Source organism: Malaclemys terrapin, chromosome 8 (genome assembly GCF_027887155.1).
Source record: "Malaclemys terrapin pileata isolate rMalTer1 chromosome 8, rMalTer1.hap1, whole genome shotgun sequence".
In the NCBI taxonomy this organism is placed as follows: domain Eukaryota; kingdom Metazoa; phylum Chordata; order Testudines; family Emydidae; genus Malaclemys; species Malaclemys terrapin.
Genome location: NC_071512.1, coordinates 53,603,878 through 53,622,378, shown reverse-complemented (window position 1 = coordinate 53,622,378; position 18,501 = coordinate 53,603,878). Strand labels below are relative to the sequence as shown.

Here is an 18,501-nt window from a genome sequence, read left to right as displayed (position 1 = left end):
GCTGCTGGGTTCCCGCAGCAGGCCCGGGCTCGGGGGGTTCAGGGGAGCCAGAGCCGCAGCCGCCAAGCGCCATGGCCGCTTCCTCCCCCGCGGCAGTGGGAGCTGCAGCAGCGGCTGCTCCCGAGTCCCGCTGCCCAGGGGGAGAACAACAGCCGCCGCCCAGCCCCGCGGGCCGCCCCCCTCCTCTCCCAACCACCCAACTGAGTCCTGCCTGCTCGGGGCCAGGCCGGACTCTTACTCACCCCAGCCCCGCGCTCCCTCTGAGTCTCCCGAGCCTCCCTCCAGCGCTTGCGGAGGAAGGTTTTTTTTTTTTGGCCCCGCCCCCCGCCACGCCCCCCCCGGTCACCCTCCCCCCCTCCCCCCGCGTCCCGATATTTGACTTGGGTGATCTGGTCACCCTACACTGAAGTGACCCTTTTTGCAGCTGCTCCAGCCTAGGGTTACCATATTTCAGCAAGCAAAAAAGAGGACGGGAGGAGCCCCGCCTCCGTCCTGCCCTAGCCCCGCCCCTGCCCCTCTCACTTCCCGCCCCCTTCAGAACCCCCAACCCTCCCCCGTTCCTTGTCCCCTGACTGCCCCCTCCTGGGACCCCTGCCCCTAACTGCCCCCCAGGACTCCACCCCCTACCTAAGCCTCCCTGCCTCTTGTCCCATGACTGCCCCCTCCTGAGACCCTCCCCCCATCCTAACTGGCCCCCTAGGACCCTACCCCCTACCTGTACCCTGATTGCCCCAACCCTTATCCACACCCCCACCCCCAGACAGACCCCTGGGACTCCCACGCCCCATCCAACCACTCCCCACCCCCTGACAGCCCCCTCCCCGAACTCCTAACCCTCCCTGCTCCTTGTCCCCTGACAGCCCCCCCCAGAACTACCGACCCATCTAAACCCCTCTGCTCCCTGTCCCCTGACTGCTCCGATCCCTCTCCCCACCCCTGCCCCCTGACAGCCCCCCCCAGAACTCCCAAACACCCCCCCCGCTCCTTGTCCCCTGACTGCCCCCCTCCTGGGACCCCTGCTCCTAACTGCCCTCCAGAACCCCACCCCCTACCTAAGCTTCCCTGTTCCTTGTCCCCTAACTGCCCCCTCCTAAGACCCCCCCCAAACTGCCCCCCAGGACCCTACTCCCTACCTGTACCCTGACTGCCCAAAACCTTCTCCACCCTCCCCCCAAAAGCCCCCCCCGAACTCCCGACCCCCCCCCGTCTCTTGACTGCCCCCTCCAAAATCTCCCTGCCCCTTCTCCTGCCCCCTGCCACTCAGAACATGGTGTTGGGCTCTGTGCGGAGCCGGACACGTGGCTGCGCTCCCCAGCGCAACACACAACCCGGTCCCTGCCCCTGCACAGTGCTGCCGGAGCGGGGCGCTGGGCTGCAGGGGAGGAGGAGCTGCCGAGGCCGATGCAAACGGCCCGGCAGGCCGGCCGGCTCAGAATGCAGGGAGGGAGGAGGAGCTCTACAGCTGCTCCGGAGTCCAGCCCAGCAAGCTGCGGGGGAAGGGCTCTGGCTGCCAGAGCCCCATGCGAGCGGCTGACTTTCCTGCATCCCTCCCAGCCGCGCCTCGCTCTGCCTTGGGGGGAAATCCCGGACATTTTTAGTGATTTACAAATTCCCCCCCGGACGCTATTTTTAACACAAAAAGGAGGACATGTCGGGGTAAATCCGGATGAATGGTAACCCTACTCCAGCCTGGAGCCTGGTTTTCTGCAAGGCTGGCTTAATGAAGTGACCCTATGCAAGGAAAGCCACTGGGAAAAGGGCTGGACACTTTATTTTCTAAATGGGGATGTTTCGGGTTCCAGAAAATAAAACAATAAATCATAGCTTCTCTGATTTTTCTTTCCCACTTTCTTGTTTTACACTGCTAGTGCTGTACATACTGACAGATCAGTGATTTTCCAGCCGCATCACTCTGCGAACCACTCCCTTCCTAATCCCCCATTGGCCAGTTCTAGTTTCGTTTTTCAGCCCACAGGAACTGACTCCATGGAGACATGGCCCAGAGTGTGATGTCTTAGTGTCTTTGCACCGGTCTTTTTTTTTTTTTTACTTACATAAATCACCTCTTTTCTCCCTTGCCTTATGCCTCTTAATAATTTCTCCCTCTGTTGTAATTCTGTTAATTGGTCTTCCATCCTAATAATAGGTCTGTACCAAGAAAGTCACCAGGGCTGACAGAGACAGTTGCTGGGTTCAGTTAATATCTTCATTGCTGATCTTGTTCTGCTTCTTAATATGGAACAGCTGATGAAGAATCAAAAACATCAATCCACTCGCTTCAGCCTTCCTCAGTGTCCACATTTCACTGCTGTACAATAAAGTTGGTATAACATGGTTCTATAGATCTGCAGCTTCATAGCAAGCTTGATGTCATGACGTCCCCACAGAGATCACTGAAGGGCTTGAAATATGGCAGTAGCTCCGGCTATACAAGCATCCACATCTTTTGAGCATCCTTCAGCACTGTCTATGATGCTTCTTAAGTATTTAACAGTTGCCACCTGCTTAATGTCCCATAGAGACAGGTTAATACTGAGCTGGCTATAATCTGGAATTGGAGGTTGCTTGATGGTAATTCGGTGGTGCGATAAGGTCATGAATGATAGACATAGACTGAACATCCAGCCAGACCAACTTAAGGACTGAGCTAGAGATCCATCTGAGTATCACTTGAGCTGCAAGGAGGCTACCTCTCTTTGGTTTACCATGCTGCTGCTGCTGCTGTAATAAATTTAATTCTATTATTTAACATCTAAAGTGGTTTGAGATACAGTCTGTTTGAAGGATGCTCTATACTCTAGTTCTGTAAATAAGTCCAAACAGATTAGTTATTTCCTGAAAATACATGTTTGTAATCAGAACAAAGCCACTGTCTGATCTACAACTAGAGACTATTCATTCAAAGAAACGTGGCTGTAGGCAAAGAGTGGGGGCAGAACTACATATCCCAGCATTCCACATTATGGCACCTTGGCTGGGTGCAAAGTTCACTGTCACGTTGACAGTGGAAGGATTAAGAGCTTATGGGTGTGTGTTTTTGAGAGGATCTGTTTTCCCTCTAATATCGAAACTGAAGGGTCCTTGGGACGTTTGTGGTAGGGAGCAGTTTGGATCCGCCTGTTACAACCCCTCTGCTAAGAAATCCCCGCTAAGAGCAGCTGCTGCAATCCACACAAGTAAGTGTTCAACTCTTGGAGTTACTTTTAATTTCTCACTTCCTGCTCTTTCTAAATAACACAAAGGAGGAATCAAAAGCTGGTGGGTTGGAGTGGGGGCAGAGTGCAGAAATTCCGGGGGGGGGGGGGGGGCGGAGGGAAGGGGGAAGCTGTAAATCTGACCACTTGCCTCCATAGGGAGCAGTTTTGTTTGTTTAACTCCAAATATGGTATTGCCTTCAGTTAGAAGGCATGACAATAGAGACGGAAGGCCATCTGGTGTGAGGAAGAGTCTAATAAGAGTCTTATTAGACTCTGTATTAGGCACAGAAGGCACAGACTGCTGGTCCTGTGCATATAGATTCTGTACTAAGCAGAAATCTTGTATGCAAGCCGATTGCCATCAGGGAAAGTTTCTCTTTTCAATTGCCCAGTACTTACTCATTCCTCTTAGCCAACTCTGAAGACAGGATTCATTACTCACTAGTGCTGACTATAAATGATTGGCATTACAAAATGCATCATCTTGAAACTGAAACGATAGAAAACTTTATTACATGAAGAAACTGAATTCCACATTGCTCTTCTGTGTTATTTGTGTCCTTCCCTCACTTAGGGCCTTTGTGATGTTCAAAAGCCAGGCTCACATTCTTGCGCCTTGGCCCGTTAAGAGGCATTCCTCCTCTTTCCTTTTCCTTTCAGCACCCTCCCCCCATCCCCCAGCATTTATATTCTGTGTGTGGCAGTTTGATTCAAACATATTTTAAATGAGTGGATTAAATTGCTGGTGCGACAGCCCTGGAAACTGAAGTCCTTTGACCACAGAGACAGCACTGACAGGTACAGTGCGACTTCCCAAATCACCACTGCACCAATGGGATTCAGATATAAAGGCTTAGGCCTGGTCTACATGGGATCTGTCTACATGGGCAAAAGTGGTTTTTTTCCAGTCAAGTTATCTTAACATAATTGAAGATCACCCATATAGACCCAGTTGAACATCTTTACAGTCATATTAGCTGCTTGTTAACAGCACTAGGCCTGAAGTCTTCAGATGTCACTGATTATCTGAGGTGCATCTCGGTATATTCCATCATAAAGGTAACAGCCTCACACAGCTCCAAACAGCTTTATTAATGGCTTTGGTGGTGGTGGTGGGGAAGCTCTCAAGTTTCCCAGTATGAGTCATTGCTTTATTCTTTGTATTTAGTTGGCTCAAGGGATGGTCTCCACGAGCTGGCTGAGACTAATCAAGCTACTCGGATCAGAAAGAAGATAGCAGGCGTCTGTATGATCTAATCAGGAAGTGTAACAATCTAGTCAAGAAACCAAAACACCAAACGATCAACAGAATGGCAGAAAACCGAGACCAGGATCCTCATCGGAGTAAGTTTGGCGTGAATGTGAGGCCCCTGGAATAGATGTTTTAGAAATAGGTTCATATTTAATCATAATTTTGAATATTTGTGTACTGTTGTATTTGTCATTGTTACTAGTGATATAATAAGAGAAATGGGAGCTGGCCCTTTAAGAATAGGGTGGAGGCACAGTGGGTGAACTGTTGCAGGGATGGGCTGGATTCGGGGGTGTGTGTGCTGCTGGGGCATCTGTGTTTAAACAAAATTCTCCTTGAAACGCTGAGTCTTAAGGGAGTTCCATGCATGTCTCCAGTACTATAGTCCCTAGCTACTGCATTTTCAGACACACCGGAAGAGAAAATCTCAATGAAACTAAAACCTGGAAAGGAAAAAGCCTGTTTCATTTCTGTATTTCCCGTTGAATAAAAGGAAGCTCCTGACAGTCACTACTGGTTTCTCTCATACTTAAAGCAAACCTAGTGGTTTGAATTTCAGAGTCCTGTGAGAACAAGCCATCCCTGTGTTGACAAGACCATAGATACCTATCCTATGTCCAGGGTTCTAGCCATGACAATGATCAATGCCCAGTGCTTCAGAACAAGAGAACCTTTTCCACCTTGCACCTCCAAGCACATTAACGCAGTACAGTTACCTAATTGTGCTCTGCTGTAGAGAATAGAAGGGAATTTCTTCCTGACCTCTGAAATAATCAAGCTTCAAGCACCGAAATGAAAGTCTAATCTTGGGGAGCAGAGGTGGGCAGGGGTCCCACTGGTCAATATTTGGGGCAATTAACAAAGTGACTTTTATTGCAGATAAACTAACTAATGGAAGCAGAGCTGAATTTAAAGTTCCCAGTTTCCCTAAGAACATGAATATGGTTATGTTTGAGAAGTGAGTGTGTTGTGGACTTAGGGGACCATAGGTGCTGGAAATAGGGGTGCTGGGAGTGCTGCTGCTGCACCCCCAGGCTTGAAGTGATTTTCATTATATACAGGGTTTACAGTTTGGTTCAATGTCTCTCAGTACCCCCACTATAAAATTGTTCCAGAACCCCTGTAGGGGACATGTTTTCCATACAAAGAAGAATTGGCTCAGTTCTGAGATCCAAATTCCACAGAACCCAGAGATCAGGAAATTATAGCTGGTCATATAATATACCAACTGTTCAACACATGGCCTCTAGCTTGCTGGTCCCAGATTTTGCATATGTAAACCAGAATGATCCTCACACCAATTACCTGTGCACAACTTGGGTATTCAGAAGCCTAACTGGACAATTTATTTTTGTTTCTATATATACTGCACACTTTTATTTTCTAGTGCAGAGATTCTCAAATGGGGGGGGGGGAGATGGGGAGGGCTGAGAAGATTTAGGAGGAAAAAACTGCACACGTTTTACCCACAGCAATGAATAACTAGCAAAGCTGATTCCTCCAAACATATCAGGTCCTCAGATGGCACTGTGCATTTTGACGATTTCTGGTAATTATGAATAGCATTATACAGAGTCGTTGTCATTTGTACGTTAATCCGTTTGCTATGACACTGGGTGCATCTTTAATTGTAAGCATCAACCACAATTGCAGTGTTGCTTTTGCTCTTATTACAGTGGACCGTTGGCAAGGTTTGAATCAGTGCCTTATTGTTTTTCAAATTTAGTGAGAATTGCAAGTTGATTGTTTTTATCGGTATATGTACTGGTGTGGTGCGGGGCGTAAACTGCTACAGACACAATGAAGGGGGGGCGCAATCAAATAAGTTTGAGAACCACTGCGCTAGAGTAAAACAGATAAATGACAGTCCCTCTTGCCCCCAAAGAACTCCTGAACACATAAGATCACTTTACCCAATCCACACTGATACTAAAAGAATTTTTGTGAGCAGGTTGTTGTAAATATTCAGTATTTGAAATCTGAACCATGTTGGGTAGTTTTGCTAGATCCTATAGCTCACTTATACCTGTTGTTTGTTCTCTGATTGGAAGTCAAAGATTCAAGTTCCTGGCACAGATACTCATATTTACGAGTTCAAAACTTCCTTTGTGCAAATATTCTCTAATATTTGCTTTAAATTTCTGTTTCTGCAAACAAACCTAAATTCTTTGGTAGAACAGCCACAGAAAGTCAATGAATAAGGATCAGAAATATAGCAGAAGCAGGTTATATTTTTTATGTACAGTAGTTGCAAAGAAATGTTTTGAATTCACTCAGATCAATCTGCTACCATGTCAACACCACTAGTAGAAACTCCCCAAACCACAAAACATAATCTACATCCTCTTCTCCTTGACATACCAACTAGGGAAAACCCAGATACATAGTTAGGCCTTATGACATATTCTGCAATTTGATGGACTATACTTTCAGAGTCAAGGGACTTCCACCTAAGACTCTCGGTGACCATTTATATGTTCTGGCTGGTCTGTAGAGTACAGAAAGAGGGGTAAATTTCTAAAATAGCCAGGATCCAAACTTTGCAGGACCATTAGCGTGAACAAATGATTGTATTTGCAGAGTGGCAGGCACAAATTTAGAGGCCAGGTCGAGACCTCTATGAAGCTGGCCCAGTGTAGTTCATTGGTGGTGAGGGGTCATGGGAATCTCATCCCCATTCTTATTGTGTGTCAATTTTGGAGCGTATAGGACTAGGAGTTTTGGTGGGAGTTTGTAGAAAACTAGTGGGCAACTCAGTATTCTTGACCATTATACTAAAGAAAATAAACAGTATTTGACTTTTTGATCCCACAGCCTACCCGGCCCAAGAATTGATGAGAAGAGAGGAGGAGAGGACTCCCCAGGTCCAAGAAGGTGAAAATGTATTGAGGACCCACCAAGAAAAGATGATTGAAGATTCTGGTTCTGTCCAACTGAAAACCTCCCCAGAAATAGAAACACTAGGTCCCCAAGAGACAAACAGTGTGTCTGGAAGCCCCTCCGCAGTAAATGAAGAGGATTCCTCAGAGGGAAGGCCAGTGAGTTCTGATGGAATTTCTCTGAAAACAAACACTGAGGTGTCTCCAGGCCTTCTGAACCTTAACACAATGAGTATACCAGACTATTCCCTGGACAAAGACATGGTATTTTCCTTAGGTAAAAGGAAAACATATTCAGTGCCAGTTGCTCTGGAGGAGAAAATCATAGGGGAACCCCCAACCGAAGAGGAGAACAGTGTACCCACCCCCAGAGGAGAGCCACAAGATCCCATAATCCAAGAAACCACAATTCCATCTGCAGACTTCCTGGAACCAACGAAAGAGAGTATCTCAAACAAGGAAGGAGAGAGACCCCAAGACACAGCAAGGAAGAGACACTCAACTGAAGGTGAGTCAACAGTAGTTTGCACGACAAAGTGCTGCCATGTTTAAGGTCTCTGCAGATCCCTTGCCTTCAACTTAATGTGTGGTTAATCTCTGAAAAGGGGCTTTGTAAGAATGGCATTGCAGGGTTTGTCTCTCAGTCAAGGATTGCAGATCACCTGTGCTGGGTTTACAAGTAGGAAGATGTTTTCCCAGATTACCAGCCCTGCAAACTCATTCTGGCCTCAGAGTCAACATGGTTGCTTCTACAGCTGGTCAGCAAATGAGGTTTTTTAGTTTTTTTTTTTTTTTTAGTTTTTTTTTAGTTTTTGCAGGTTTCTTTTTTCCAACAAAAAGTTGAAAATCTTCACAGCAACCAGGGGCTTTGTTCATGAATAGTTTTGTTTCATTGAAACCCCAATTTTCCATTGGAAAATACAGTTCTCAATGGAAAATGTTCAACTGGCCCTAGTTATTTCCTTCTTGTGTATCATTACCCCAACCAGCAGCAGAAGAGGTTCTGCAGGCCAAAGTGTGACCTCAGTGACACCCGTACAACCGGATTACCTTCAGTAAATTGACACACACACAAATGAGACTGATTGAAAGCTAGTGAAATCCTGTTGATGATGCATAAGGCAGAACAGACTCTAACTCAGTGGTTCTCAACCTATTTCTTTCTGAGGCCCAGCTGTGCAACAACAACTGTTTTTCTTCATATAAAAGCACAGGTGCTGGAACTAGGGAAGCTGTGGTGCAGCTGCATCCCCGGGCTTGAAGTGGTTTCCATCATATACAGGGTTTACAGTTTGGTTCAATGGCTCTCAGCACCCCCACTGTACAAATTGTTCCAGCACCCCTATAAAAAAGCCAGGGCCGGCATTGGGGGTAGCAAGCAAGGCAATTGCCTGGGGTCCCACGCCACAGGGAACTAAGTTGCTCATGCTTCGGCTTCAGCCCCAGGTGGCAGGGCTCGGGGCGGTGGGGCTTCGGCTTTCTGACCTGGGCTTTAGTGAGTCTAATGCCGGCCCTGCTCAGTGGACCGCCTGAGACCTGCTCAGGGCCATCCAGGAGGCCTCAGACCCCTGGCTGAGAACTGCTGCTCTAGCTCACTCTCTCTGGGCTGCGCTGGTTCAGAAGTAATGAGCAGCAAGAATATACTTTTGTCACTAAACTCAGCAGGTCTGACTGAGTACACACCGAGAGCAGAGCTATTCTGAGAAGATTCAGTTCGTACACAGACACTTCTCAGAGCAGAACCGCACTTTAAGCATTAATCACAATCGAGGGCAGCTTCTGTTTGTAGGACATTTCACCCAGCTTTGCAGCTATTGCAGAGACCTTAGCTGCGTAAGCAACCACTCTCATCAGCTCTCTGCCCCATCCCCACTGATGCTTGCTGGTGGAGCATGTTATGAAGATCCTTGCCCTACCCAAGATTTGGAGGCTGAGCTGACCCAGGGGCAAGCTGCAATTTCTAAAGAGCTGAGTGGGGCTGAAGCTATCTCCAGCTCAGCACAGATCCCAGCTGGCTCATTCTCACTGAGTGGGACTCTCTCCTGTTCGGGAAGAAGGGAAATTGTGAGGGGCTTTAAAGAGCTGCATGTTCCTTTCCATTCTTTGTAGGGTGATGACAGCCTCCCAAAGCAGAGGCGTCTGCAGCTCAAGCAGTATCACAGATTTGTCTTATATTCTATGGATGCAGACTTTATTTTTAGTAGTGTGATTAGACAAATTTTTGCCTTTACTAGTGAGTGGCAAATTTCATCTCCCTTTTTTTAAATATTTGACCCACAGCGGTGAAGTCAGAGGCTGAAGCCCATCCACAAGAGACAGAGACCAGGCAGGAAGCAACGCCAGAGAAGGAGAAGTCCTTTTTAGGCAATGGTGAGAATGGGAAGATTTCCTTGTGCGTTTCATTGTTCACAGTTCCGGTGGAAACAGTCAGCAACCAGGATCAAATAACAAAACACATTCAGACCTCTCACTCAGGCCTCTCAGGCCAGGTCTGTACTACAAACTTACATCGGTATAGCTGTGTCACTCAGTGGTGTGAAAAATCCACACCCCTGACTGATGTGGTTATACCAACCTAACCCCCTGTGTTGACAGGAGGCTTTTGCCTGGGATTTGCGAAAACTGCTGCAAATTTAGTTTATTGGGGATTTTAGAGAAGTGGGTTTGAAATGGAAAGCAACTCTAATCCATAACGAAGGTGTGTCTGGCTCAGTCCCATAATACATGGGATTTCCCTAAAATTCCCAGGGCATGGAAAGGTATGCAGGGACACGCCCGCTCACTGTGCAGGAAGGTGTGTATCCTTCCCCATAACCCAATCCCACAGCACCATGCCTTGGCAACAATGACAAGGCCCTCCAAGTAACTTGTCCCCTCCTCCCTGGAGGGACATCATGAGGTGGCCACTGTCTCTTTAAAATAAATACCAACACGGTACTTGTACTCGGCAATACTGGCAAAGATTTTAAGAAAAGTTGACTAAAGTTAAGCTGCTAAATCTTTATTTAAGATTTGAGCTAAAAGGCTGAGGCCGGTCCAGTGGCTAGGTGGCTAGCCTGGGACTTGGGAGACCAGGATTCAATCCTCTGTTTGGCATGTGTGGGAGCTTGGGCAATTCTCTAAGGCCCAGATTTTTAAAGGTATTTAGGTGTTTCTGTGCTCAGCTTTGTGCCGCCTAACTGAGTGAGGAGCCTAAATCTCGTTTGCAAAAGGGATTTAGGCACTTAGGGGGGCCAAAATCCCATTGAAAGCCAATGGCTTTTAGGATTCTAAATACCTCAATCCCTTTTGAAAATGAGATTTAGACTTCCAAGTCAGTTAGGCAATTGCAATGCTGAGCACAGCAATGTCTAAATAAATACAGTTAACAATCTGGCCCTTAGCCCCAGATCTGGTAAGATATTTAGGCACCTCACTCCCATTTAAATCAATGAGAGTGAGGGGCCTAAATACCCATACGGATCTGGGCCTTGCTATCTCTGTGCCTTAGTTTCCCATCCATAAAACAGGAGTAATACATGCCCACCTCCCAGGGCTGTTGAGGATAAGTCCACTGAAGATGGTGAGGCACTCAGACATTACAGCACAGGGACCATATAAGTACCTTGGATAGATAAGCTATTTCGGCACCAATAAGCAGACTGGATTTTGGACGGCTGAGCATCCAGCAGCTCCACCAGGCCACTGAGTGCCCTAAACTGATGGCCTACAAAACTGCATTAGAAAACAGCTGTGAAAAAGTGCTGTCGGACTGGGATTTGGTGCATTAAATTCTAGGGGGAAAAGGCAATAAATCACATAAAGGACTGAAGTTTCCCAAGGGAATGTGTAGGATCTCACGCCATGGTTCCAAAGCTGCGGGACATAGCTCAGTCTGTGGGTTTGTAGGGCCCTCTGCTCAGTGGCAGAGCGAGTCCCTCAGGGAAGAAGGTTCTTTTTCAGTGCTACATTAAACATTTTCAGGGCCATCGTTAGGCTGATGTGGTGAGCCTATCATTTCCATTAGAAAGCAGATATTTGGGTCTGGGAGATGGATGAAGACAAAGGCATCTCTCTGTGCTAGCCTCCAGCATGCCATTGTACTCATGTCAGACTCTTTCACTCTCTCTCTCTCTTGTCCCTTCCCCTCAACCTTCTCTAACAGGTCTTGCCTCTCCTGCAGCTTCACTGGGAGTCCTGGTAGTTGTGGTTTGTTTCAGCATATATTGCAATGGCTACTATACTTCCCAGCCCCACCATGTGCCAGAAAATCCAGCCTTGGAGGCCTTCTTGTCTGGGTTTAACCAGCTGAAGGACAGCTTTCCGGGCCAGAGCTCTTACCTGTGGGTTAGAGGGCGAAAATTATTGCAGAGGCATCTCAACAGTTCCAGTCATAGCGAGCCAGCTATTTTAATCTTTACTGCTGCCCGTGAAGGTGAAGAAACCTTAAAGTGCCTGAGCAACCGTATTGCAGATGCCTACTCCACCTCACTCCGTGCCAGTACGATCCAGATTGACGGAGCTGGTAAAGCCACGCTCAGCAGCGACAAAGCTAAACTGGAGGTAGATTATGAGCTGAGCACCGGCTTTGAGGAGGGCAAGAGAGCTGCAGTGGTGCACCGGTTCGAGTCGCTACCGGCTGGCTCCACCTTGATCTTTTACAAGTACTGCGACCATGAGAGCGCGGCCTTCAAAGACGTGGCGCTGCTCTTAACGGTCCTGCTGGAGGAAGAGAAGCTGGAGGCTAATATAGACCTACAGCAGGTCGAGGAGAGAGTCCGTGATTTCCTCTGGGCCAAATTCACCAATGCCAACACTCCCCGCTCCTACAACCACATGGACACCGACAAGCTGAGTGGGTTGTGGAGCCGCATCTCCCACCTGGTCCTGCCCATCCATCCAGTAAAAGCCATAGAAAACAATGGCTGTTCTTTCCAAACCAAACCGTAGCGGTGAATGAAATCAGCTTCCAGGACAGCTAAAGCCTTTGTGTAGAGGAGGCAAGTTATTACTAAGCCAGGGATCTGGAGCCATTAATGAACAATGAGCTCACTTTATAATAGCATGACACTGTCACATCTATTTTTACCTCTTGGAAAGATTTTATAATTTTCAAAGTGAGACCCAATAGAGCAGGCGTTGACTGGCTAAGCCGTCTCAGCCAATCATGTTGGATATACACTAGAATGATGCTTCCCATTTGTGGATTGATAGATGGGAAGAGCTAGTACTTTAAACTGCTAACTGCACAGCTAGAAGATTATGGCCAATGGAGAGAATAGACAGGGAGGGGAGTGGTTACTGAAGGGACAATATCACCTTGAAAAGCAGATTTATCCTGGAAAAGCTTGGACCTATTATAGATACATGTAACACAGGAGGTTACTATAACTGACAGAAGCAACTGGGTTGAAATATTTATCTTCTCCCCCTCCCCCCGCCCCATTTGTTTACATTTGACAGCACTTTGCAAAAGGCGATTTCATTGTTTCCTTTGCAGTGTCAGTTTCTTTCTCCCTGACTGAAAGAAACGGGGGAGCCGAACACCCCAGTTAATAATACTTAAGGGATATTTTAAAAAGAAAATTAGGATATACTGGCCAGAGCCTCAGCTGTTGTAAATCAGCACAGCTCCCTTGATACTGATTTATACCAGCTGAGGCGCTGGTTCACTGTATATGGGGATTTCAACCAGAAATGGCAATTTTAAAAGTAGTAGTCAATTAAAAAAAATATCAGATTGACAGTGGTTCTAAGGACTCCTCCTGGGGGGGAAGGGGCTAACCTGAGACACTCCGCGGGGAGACTTTGAAATCTGAAGTTGTTATTATTGAAGTAGCTACTTCATAGCTACTTCAATCTAATATGAAACCCTTGTGTATGGAAAGGTGCCACATCTCCCAGCTGCTGTGCATCTCAAGATTCTTAGATTTGTGTGACAATGCTGCATTTCAAGTGACACTATTTGGTAATGGTTAAAGGAGAGGCCACTCTGAAAATGGGAAAAGGAGAAGAAGGAATAGTAGCAGGTAGGGATCATGGGTAGAGAAGGGAGCAGGGGAGTAGTAATGGGAGGGAAAATATTGATCCATATTATCCAAGAAGGGAACCTGTCAGATCAAATCTGCCCCCAAACTGTATCAGACAAAACCTAAAACCAAACTAGATTTTTTTCCAGGATTTTTAAAAAATTCCAGTGGAAGGCCTTTCTGAACCACACATAACCCTCAGCAGTATTTGCAAACCACGGGCCAGATCCGGATCCTCTTGCTCATGTTAAATAGAACGAGATGTCCCATTGGCGCAGTTTGGCGATGGAGATGACTTTGCCAGCTTTCCACAAGCAGAGAGTTCCACAGGCCATCTCCATCCTCTTAGTCCACTTTGCACTGGTTATATGGTGCACAGTGGACGTATCACACTGGAACATCTGGCCCATTGACTTCAGAGGGACTATTTGATGGAGCAAGGAAATATTCAAGGTGAGTCAGAGCATCCGAACCCGGGCCACATCATTGTGTTAGTGCAAGAGAACCTGAAAACGAAACTAACTGGAAGGTGATTTCATTGTCCAAACTGAGAGAAATGCAAGAAGGTAATTAACTTGATGGTATTAAAACCAGATTAGATTTTTAAAATTCAGTTAGATTATTTAAACTAGGATGATACTAAAAACATAGGTGAAGGAAGGTTGTTGGCTTCATTTTTTTTTTTTTTTAATATTTAACTTGACATGGCCCCTGAATCCCCACTCTGTCACTCTGAGTGCAGAAAGTTGGGGCCCGCAAGGATTCTAAAAATTAATACTTGCCATTCCAGGCTTGTATTAAACTCCCAAGATTAGAGCTTTTCTCTGACCTTGGCTTGGTAAAGGCTGCCACCAACCAAATGCAAAAAAACTCCTTTGGATCCAGGAAGGCACACTTGGGAATTCCTCCCTGTGGGGTACCCTCAAGCCCTTTCACACACCCCTCTCTGGGGAAGAGCTGAGAAAGAAAACAAAGGAAATTAGCTGTTGCCACCAGCTAATCAAATAGCATATGCACAAACCTCTTAGGACACCAAAAATCCAATCCTGTTCTTAAAAAAGGTAAATTTTATTAAAAACAAAAAGAAAGAAAATACCTCTGAACTTAGGCTTTTTCTAGATTTTAAAAGAGCAATTCCAAAAATCAAGCACCCAGAATAGCTTTCTTGAGGGTTCAGCTTAAAGGTTACAAGCAAACAAAAGCATCTGGGGTTAGCACAGAGGAGTCCATAAGCCAATAAGAAATAAAAGAAATAACCCTAATCACAGCTTTTTAGACATTCCCTAATTTTACTTACATATCTGAGGCTTCAGATAAGTAGGTTCGAGGTATGAATTGATAATCTATAATCATACCTGCTTAAAGCTGCTTACGGCATTGCTGCTCCGTGTCCCTGCAGCCCAGAGAACAACCGATAAAGGGAAAGTTTCTTTCCCAATTTTAAAAAGTTCTACTTTCCCATTGGCTCTTTTGGTCAGGTGCCCATTCCTTTCCTTTTACCTGTGGGCTTGTTAACCCTTTACAGGTAAAGCAAGCAGAGAACAGACACCAAGAGGGATTTTACAGCTAACTGGCTGGCTGGGTGTCCATAAGGGAGCTACCCCCTCTCCCCTCTTCAGTTATCACACCTTATGGACAGCCAGCCAGCCAGTTATCACAGCCCCTTTAAAAGAAATTAGCTTTCAGCAGCAAGGCTGTAATGGCCTCTTTGGGTCGCTGGTGATGTCCCAGGCCACTCACACTCTGCTCCTTGGCAAAATAATTTCCCTCATCCTTTATCTGTACAGAGGGGACCTTCCACCTGCACACCTGCTCCCTCCCATACAGAAAGGGCAGTCGCAGCCACCGCTGTAGCAGTGTATCCCCAGATCCTGTGGAGGTTTCGTCTGGAGAACAAGGTGGAAGCTGGATGGGGACAGGAGGAATTTGGCAAGGGCTTTTCTCAGGGAGATTTCCTCTCCCACCAGAGCCCTGGGAAGGGTGATTGGCCCATGGTTTGTAATGTTACTGGTAACAGCAAAGGGACATAATAATCTTGTAATTCACAGTTGCCTCCAGGTCTCTCTATAAATAGCTCTTATGATTAACTTTTAGTTCCCTAGACATTTGTTAATAGAGGTATTTATTTCAGCCCCTGTAGGACATGTCACAATGGGATCTCTGCACAGGGAGAGCTCACCTTCTCACCAGCCCGTGGGAGCAGCCACTCAGAGTAATAGGAGTGCTTCATAGAGCTGGGGAACTGAGTGCATTGTTGGCTGGTAACGAGCTAATACTTTATGCACTCGTTGAAAGCTTATGAATCCCCAGCTTGGTGCACACCAATGCATTATTGCATATCATCTTCTGTACATAACATATGGAGAGCTTGAGCCACTTGGGGGCATGTTACTTCCATAGGTACTGACGCATTCTGGAAAGTGTCTAGAGAAGAGCTACTAAAGTCATGCTGGAGGGGACTCAGGGTACTAGGCTAAAGCTCTTAAAGCCCCAATCCTGCAATGAGTTCTCTGCAGACAGACTCCCTGCACCTGTGTGGGTACAGAGAGTCTGAATGCACAGATCACATTGCAAGATAAGGGCCCAAGTCTCTTCTGGTTGGAGAAGAAGAGGCTGTGGCAAGGAGTGGAGCTTACTTCCAAGTATAACTGCCCAAATGGAAGACATGTTGTGATCGGCGCAATCTATATGAGGGCCGAAGAACCAAGCAATCAAGGTGAACTGCTCAAAACAGGCCTTACAAAGACATAGGCTTTAATTAAGCAACAACAGGAAAATGCTTGAACGCTCTGAGACAGGTAACTTTGTAAAATACCCTCTAATGACTGTACACCAATACTGCCTATGCCACACACCAGTGGTGCCTTGCTGAACCATTTCAAAGGAAGGCTAAGCTGACTCACAGCACAGCTCACAGTATTCACTCATTTCACTACAGCCCCAGGGGTGCAGCCCATCTGCATTTCCAAATCCAGGATTGAGACTGAATTTTTTTGGGAGGGGGGGATTTTGCATTGAAATAGAGTCTGCTTTTATTCTTGCAAACAGAATGCACTGGATGTGGTTTTTCAGCACGACTGGCCATTTCAAGACATGGCTTGGGACTGTTGTTCATTTTTCCAAAGTAGTTGGCATTTTATATGTGAACCAATTCATGTATTGAAAAGCACGTGTTTTTCTCTCCCCTGCAGAATGGAAATAGGTTTTACTACAGAAGGTGGGCTGGTGTTCTGAAGTGTTCCTTAAGACACAATCAACATTCTAACACTCGGCTATATCAGGTTTTAAGGAGAATAATGAATAACTGGCTGTAAAAAGTCTCTCTGCGCTGACACTCAGCAAACCAAGGGGTCCAGTCCAAAGAACATTTTTGTACAAAATTTGGGGTGGGGGAACTTGGCTGCTTTTTATTTTTAATCAAAGAAGTGCTCAACATGGAAGCACTTTCTTGTTTTACTGCGTGGCTTGGGATTTATTGTTTGCTTTGACTTAATAATCAGCAAGAGATCAGTCTATGGTGCAAGTTCAATGATTTGAAAAAATATTAACATCTAAAAGTCAAGTGCCACACACAGACAATTTTATGTATTCGGTTTCTACTGCATTGTCTTCTGTGCAATGGAAAGGAGTGATTCTCAGGCACATAAGGCACTATGGACAATATGGCCCATGAGCATTAACCAGTCGAGCTGTTGCAGTGTAGAGAGATTTTATGCTTTTTTAAAGAAAAACTTTCTTGTACTTCTTAAAGTAGTTTTTAAAAATAAATAAATAAATAACGAGGTTGTAAAAGAACCCAGCAAAGACTTAAATGTTGGACTGAAGTCCTTGTCTTTTTATAAATTGTTCATACATTTCTAGTGAGTTTTAGTGCACGTACATGACAATCTGTTGTATAGGACAGAGCCATACTTAGGTCAGGACAGGTCCAATGCTAACACAGCCCATCTAAAAGCTTGATCCAAAGCTTAGTGAAGATAGAGTGTCTTTCTGTTCTGACTGACTCTGGATCAGCCTCTGACTGCCCAAGCCTGCAACTGAGTGTGGCGAGACCATTGGGCTTATGTGGAGTTCCACTGAGTCACTGGGATTCCATATGGGTGGATGGGGAAGGCTAATGTGTTGCTTCCCTGCAACACCTACCCTCAGATATTGCATGCTTAACACACTCTGCCCTGTCTTTTTGTGTCACACGGGTGGCAGCAGTCAGCATTAACTCTGTATTTTGGGGTTTGTTTCTGGCCCAGTCTTAGCAAACTATACACTTGAAGCTTGTGCATTTGTATTCCATGGATTCCGAGGAATATGCCCTGTTCATTCAGATGGTCAATTGCCAAATGTAAACCTCAGTCATTTACTCTGGTCTTCTGATGTGTGACGGAGGATTCAGTAACACCCCCACCAGAGAGAGAAACCTGGAGATAAGACAGATAGCTGAAGAGGAATACCTGGGACTCCATCCAGTGCTGATTTAAGGCAATCATGGCCTTTCCACTGGACTTCTATGGCTTTGGAGCAGGCTGTTGCTGAACCCAGCAATCCTGTGCAACACTAAATCCAGGGCCAGATTAACATTTTGTGGGCCCCCATGGGGGCAAAGGAGCATGGCGTGGGGAGGTCAGTCCCCAGAGCAAGGGGCCAGCCAGGGGCAATGGGGCATACCATGGTGGGGCCGGCCCCACTCCACCCAGCCCAGTGCAAGGGCACTGTATACAAACCAGCAGTTGCACACTGGCCCGCCCAGCCCTGTGCTGCCAGCATGCCCCTTCCCTCGGGGGTGGGCCCATGCTGTGCCACAGCCCCCGACTCCCTATTCCCAGTGTCCCCCGGAACTGCTATGCCCAGCAGCTCCACACACAGACCCTCCACCACAAATGCACAGCGGACTGCACACCACCACCCCTGCCCAGCACCCCCACACACAGCTGCACCGCTACTGCCCAATGCACTTCCCCAAAGCCCACCACCACAACTACACAGCACCCCACTCAGACCCCCCACTGCCCAGCATCTCAACACACAGACCTACCCCACCGCCCTCCAAGAGACCCTCCACTGGCCAGCAGTCCCCCCCCCACTCTCCCTTACACCCTGGCCCCACTACCCAGCCCTGCTGGAAGGTGACAGCGTCTGCCAGGCTTAGCTGGCAGCGCAGCCAGGGCCGG

General features: G+C 46.9%; 1 protein-coding gene across 1 annotated transcript; it reads left to right on the top strand.

The window, feature by feature from the left end:
- Positions 1-3,006: 3,006 nt before the first annotated feature.
- On the top strand, positions 3,007-17,167 carry LOC128842004 (torsin-1A-interacting protein 2-like). Its single transcript, XM_054037617.1, has 5 exons — positions 3,007-3,176; positions 4,366-4,541; positions 7,264-7,836; positions 9,609-9,698; positions 11,473-17,167. The coding sequence occupies exons 2-5, from the start codon at positions 4,508-4,510 to the stop codon at positions 12,255-12,257; spliced, it is 1,482 nt and encodes a 493-aa protein (XP_053893592.1). The 5' UTR covers positions 3,007-3,176; positions 4,366-4,507; the 3' UTR covers positions 12,258-17,167.
- The last annotated feature ends 1,334 nt before the right edge of the window (positions 17,168-18,501 follow it).